This window comes from Propithecus coquereli, unplaced genomic scaffold (genome assembly GCF_000956105.1).
Source record: "Propithecus coquereli isolate 6110/MARCELLA unplaced genomic scaffold, Pcoq_1.0 Scaffold221, whole genome shotgun sequence".
Lineage (NCBI taxonomy): Eukaryota > Metazoa > Chordata > Mammalia > Primates > Indriidae > Propithecus > Propithecus coquereli.
Window position 1 is genome coordinate 2,868,804 of NW_012147301.1, and position 5,503 is coordinate 2,874,306.

At 49.7% G+C, this 5,503-nt stretch overlaps 1 protein-coding gene across 1 annotated transcript in view; it reads right to left on the bottom strand.

Annotated features, from left to right (window-relative positions):
* Window positions 1-1,553: 1,553 nt before the first annotated feature.
* ZNF609 (zinc finger protein 609) overlaps window positions 1,554-5,503 on the bottom strand; it is a 226,483-nt gene continuing 222,533 nt past the window's right edge. The window contains exons 5-8 of the mRNA XM_012644828.1: window positions 3,905-4,141; window positions 3,426-3,642; window positions 2,892-2,970; window positions 1,554-2,577 (exon numbers count right to left, since the gene is read on the bottom strand). Of these exons, the coding sequence (XP_012500282.1) occupies window positions 2,897-2,970; window positions 3,426-3,642; window positions 3,905-4,141 (528 nt within the window). The 3' untranslated portion in view covers window positions 1,554-2,577; window positions 2,892-2,896. The remainder of the gene's footprint in view (window positions 2,578-2,891; window positions 2,971-3,425; window positions 3,643-3,904; window positions 4,142-5,503) is intronic.

Here is a 5,503-nt window from a genome sequence, read left to right on the forward strand (position 1 = left end):
CTGGCCTGTGGGGTGGCGAGCCTCGCCGAGGGTCTCAACCCTCTGACCAGGTCATGGGTCCCACAGGTAGTGCCCACGTATGTTTCTCCTTCCCATGTAGCGGGGCTGGAGGTGGCGAGCAAATTGTTCTCAGCACTTGTCAAGGGCTCCCCTGCTGCTGCTTCATGTGATTTCAGGGAAGGAAGACGGGACCCGGGAAGGAGCGGGGACCCGGAGAAGGCAGTGCCACTCTGCCACTGCTGCGTTTGCCTGCTTTTCTGGGCAGCTCCTACTCTTCAAGGGAGACATGAATATAAGAATCAAAGAGCCAAGTATTTTTTTTTTGAGGGAAAAAAAAGAAGAAAAGAAAAAGCCACACCCTTCTGCAGAACCCAGGGCTGCCCAGCTAATACAGAAGTTCCTCCTCTCTGTTACAGAACGAAGTGGAAGGGCAGGAATGTGGGCCGTGCCTGCCCAGTGAGAAAGAAAATTACTCCAACGGTTTCTTTACAATATGTACAGAGCACGCTGTAGGCAGCGCCACAGATACAAAACACACAACAATATTTCAAAACAAACAGGAACAGGTGGGCCCTTGGCTCTACCCTACAGGAGCCCAGGAGGGCATAATCAGGCTGCAATTTAGTCACCCTCTTGGTACGGGTGACTGGGGTGAAGTTGTTCACACCAGCTACTTCCATGGATGACAGGGAAGTCACTGCTCAGAGCACTGCCCGTGGGGGCAGCAGGAGGCAGAGGGAATGATGGGTATGAGGGAAGCTGCCAAGGGTCTAAAACATTGGGTTTGGGGGGAGGGCTCAAAACTCAACTTGAACCAAAACAAGGACAGGGAAACTTAGGGGAAAGGTCTGTAGGTCAGAGGGGCTCCTTGTGGGCACGTGACCCTAAGCCTATCTATGTGTAGGGCTCTAGGGTTCTTGGAAACCAACCTATACTGGGCATTGTGCTTACTGTCCCCTACCTCCCATTTTCCAAACTGAATCAGAGCCAAATTCCTGCTCTTAAATGGTCACTTTTGGCACTCTGGTCACAAACACCCTTCTCCAGTCTAGGCTGGTATCTGTCAGTCTTTATCTCTCCCAGTTCAGAGGGTCAAAGAAAGATAGCTGGGGAGGAGAATAAGAGATGATACCTCAGAAGCAAAGTAAGAGCTAAAGCTCCCCACACCTTGGGGAAGAAATGACTCCAATAAAGCTACCAAATCATCATCACTTTCCCAGTGCAAAGATATGAAGCTTTGACTGGGAGACTGCCTGTCGAAGGAGAGCAGAGAAATGTCTGCTGCCTCAAAGCACAGCTCCCTTGAGTACACTCTGTGCTCTGATGAGTAATGGCTCGGATGTGTTAACCCAGGGTCTGAGGAACAAATAACTTCCCATGGCCAGTGGCCCCCAAAACAAAAATGTGTGTTACAGAGAAACGCAGCTTATATTGGCACACATGGAGGTTACAGATTGAGCTGTATAAAATCATGTAATTACAGACAGAAGAATTGGACTGTATGTATTTGTGGCCCTAAATGAGGAAGATACGCAGATGGCTGAACGGACAGGACATCTCCAAGAACTGCTGGGTGCTCCTGGGGCCTGCCTTCTGGGCCTTGCCCTAAGGTGACCTGGCAGGCTCCCCATGCTCGGGGAATACTACTTTATCTGCCTGAGTCTTAAGAGCCAAGCAGTGAAAAAGAGGTGAGACCAGTGTGGGGAACCCCCTAGGAAAGGCACCAAGGGGTCAGGAGGGAAGAGAAAAGGGCAAGGAGTTGGGGGATAAGAAGCAGCAGGACTTAGTGGGATGCAGGTTCTACTTCACAGACTCCATTCATGCTCCAGCTCCAGCTGCCTCCCGGCGTCCCTGGGAGCCCTGTGCTGGTGCTGGAACCCCTGCCCTCTGCCTGACAGGCAGCACAAGGCCATGGTGGGGCAAATGCCTTGGTCTTCCCTTGCAGGCTAGGCTCTGAGCGTTTATATGTGCTCATGTAAAAGGGGAGAAGTCTCCACGTTTGAAGACCTTGTTTTCACACTTACGTAGAAAACGGCCCCCGATTTCTTTCCTGAGATTCTAATTCCTCACGTGCTGCCAGTTCCCAGGGTGCAAACCACTGGGGAGACGCAGAGTCTGGTGACGGTGTAATGATGGTGAGAGGGGCATGGCTGCTGTGCTGTCTTCAGACCTTACCCAGTATGTGGGGGGCCCTCCCTGGGGGTTGGGTTGGTACTGCTCCAGCAGCAGACCAGGGGCTTGGGGAACAGAGCGGTGACTTCTCTGGGCTGAGGCCATGTTCCCCTAGTTTCTCCCCGTGCCTTCATCTCCACAGAGGCCACAACAGTCATGACTGTGGCCAAGAGAATAAATATTTTTGCTAAGTACCAGCTCTCCAGCTCCTGCGGAAGAGGGAGGGTCAGGGAGTCCAGAGGTCTGGCGGAGGCGCGATAGCCGAGGGTCTGCCTTCGGTTGTGGTGGGAACGGCAAACAGGATGGTCAACACCATTTAACTGATGTCTAAATGGCACCTCCAGCACCTCCTTGGGCGAGCCAGTCTGGGCCCGTGAAGCTGACTTTATCCGGGCACTTGGTATTCTGCAAGGGAAACACGGACAGATAACCAGGCACTCAGCCTGCTGGTCAAACAACCACAAGGTGGTGCTCCAAGAACAGGAACTGCAGGGCAGGCTAGTACTGGTCCCTAAGGGGACATCTGTGTTCTACAGGTCCCCTCAGATGCACATGGCTTCACAGGAGACTCTGTACAAGAGGCTTGGCCAGGGTTCCACCGTTTCCAGCCCACTAACCCCACATAGCTATTCCTCGCCTAGGCTCCACGGGGGTTCTGTGATCCAGGTAGCAACTCTCCCTGCTGTATGTGTGGCCCCAGATTAACAGAAGTTACTTACCATTCTCACCTCCTGGGGGGTGGGTAGAGGGAAGGAGGTGCGCCTTGCTGGCTGGCAACAATGGCTGTGGAAGAGAGCCCTGAGAGAGCAGGAGAACGAGTTAGTGTGGCACTCACATCCACCAGCTGGCTGGGGACGGAGAAGCGCTTCCCCCTAAATTCCTAGTTTCACTGAGTTTTGAGGTGCTGATGGAAAACAATCTGATATTCAGCCAGATTTACTGCTTGGGGATGGACAGGAAGGCTCTATTTTTCAGCTGCTTGTTTCTCTTTGGCTGTGGGGAACACCTGTTCCTTATTCTTCTGAATATCAAAGCCAATATTCTGGAGGAGTTTGAGAGTCCCCAAGCTCCAAAGGAAGAAATAAATGTCATATGCTTTAATGACTGTCTGCAGGAGGCTAGGACTCTGAACAGATTACAAGATTAAAAAAGACAAAAAGGATTCTCGTGGAGCAAGGAGGGAGGGCCCTCGCTATGGGCATTACCACTGGGATGGAGACAGAAAGGAATGGGTGGTGGGCAAACAGGCTTACCTGCTGCGTAGGGTAAGTTGTACTGTGCCGGGAGCAATGAGTACCCCAAGTGGTGGTGGTGGTGGTGTGTAGACATCAGGCGCTGGGAAGGGGAGGTGCGGGGCCGGTCGACACTCCGTTCACCCCCTCCTGCTCCCCCAACGCTGCTACAGCTGCCACCACCCCCAACCACCCCACAGCCTCCCCGATCTCTCTCCTGAGAAGTTTTATCACTTATCTGGAAAGGAAAGCAGACACACAAAAGCACTATAGTGAGACACACACACACACACACACACACACGAAAGTGAAATGCTCAAGGTCCCACATTATGACTTCCTAAAAATGCGGGATACCTAACAATCAAGGAGATGCCCTGGTGAGGCTAATGTCAAATCAGCCAAGCTGTACTGTGGTCCAGACCTGACCTTGCCCACCTTCTCCCAGACCCTGGATCTGGCCTTATTGGTCTTTGGATAACATCAATGAACTTCCCTTACCGTGGGAGACTTGCTCTTGTAGTGACTGGCGTGCTGCTGCAAGATGTCCAAGGCTTTGGACTCTGAGCTGGATTTACAACTGACACTGGGGCTGGCTCGTGCCTTGTCAGCATCCTCACCACCCGAGACCTTGCTGCCATATGGGGAGAAAGAGTAGCTGGAAGGCAAGTAGGAACCTGGGGAAGGAGAAATCAAGCACTTAGACGGGAGGGGTAGAGAAAGCTCTGCTGCAGTGAGCTTGGTTAGGTGGCATCAGCTTTCCTAGGCACAGGCTGAGATATTTTCCACCATGGTGTCTTTGGGCTGAGACTGTTGGCTTGTCCTTTCTTTACTGAGCTCTACAGGAAAAATTAGCTAAGGGATATTAGGAACATGCCCCTGTTTCCTGTAGTCAATTTTCCAGATCCGCTGTGGTTTTTTGAACTAGTCTCAGAGATTCATCTTGGAGAGGTGACATGATAAAGTGGAAAGATCATGGGATTTGGAGTCAGACAGCCTTGGGCTCAAACGCCACCTTACTAGCTGAGTAACCTTGAACAAATCAACAACCTTTTTGAGCTTCAGTTTCTTCATCATCGAATGAAGATATTTGGTATGGGGTATGATGGGGATGGGGAAGATTTAAAAAGGTAATGTGCATAAATCACACAGGACAGTGCCTGGCCCAGAGCACTCAATAAATGGAACTATGATTTTTATATATATGGGTGTGGGTGACAGTGAGAAAGAACACCCTGAGGGCAAGATAATTTCCTATCTCTGTTTGAAAAGCTTACTTGTCCTATTTAGAGACTAGTTCCCTCCATATAATAATGTCACCAGAATGTCAAGACTATTTAGGCTGCTGTAGGAAGTTGAGAGCTCTAAGGAATGAGTTAAAGAATTGCCCCTCCACTCCAGAAGCATCCCACGTGGCTCTTCGGACAACAGAAATCAGTGAGCAGAGTTGAATAAGAGCATTTGACTCTAACAAGTTTAAAAATATTTAAACTCCTACTTTGTGCCTCCCCTCCACAAATAACTCATCAACAGCAGTATAAAGAGCTTAAATTCCCAAGCTGAACCTAGCTAGACTTCTCCCCAATCTGCATTCAAATTGCTCTTCCCACTTGATAGCCGAGCATGATCTTGCAACTGAATATACGCACTGTTCTGGTTTGAATTTTATTTGTTCCACGTGTCTCTCTTGTTACAATTAAGTTATAAGCTCCTTGAGTGGAGGGAACTAGTCTTCTCTATTTTTTTTTTTCCATTAAGTTATTTTAAAAAATTTACTTATTTGTTTTTGAGACAGAGTCACACTCTCTCACCCAGGCCGGAGTGCAGTGGTGTTAATCATAGCTCACTGCAGCCTCGAACTCCTGGGTTCAAGTGATCCTACCAGAATGCTGGGATTACAGGTGTGAGCCACCACACTCAGTTAATTTTTTATAAATTTTATAAATTTTTTGTAGAGACAGACCATCTTGTTGCCCAAGATGGTCTGAAACTTCTGGCCCCAAGTGATCCTCCCAAGTAGGTGGGATTACAGGTGTGAGCTGCCATGCCCAGCTCTTTACTTTTTTTGTACTCTCCACAGTGCCTAGCACATTGCAAAAT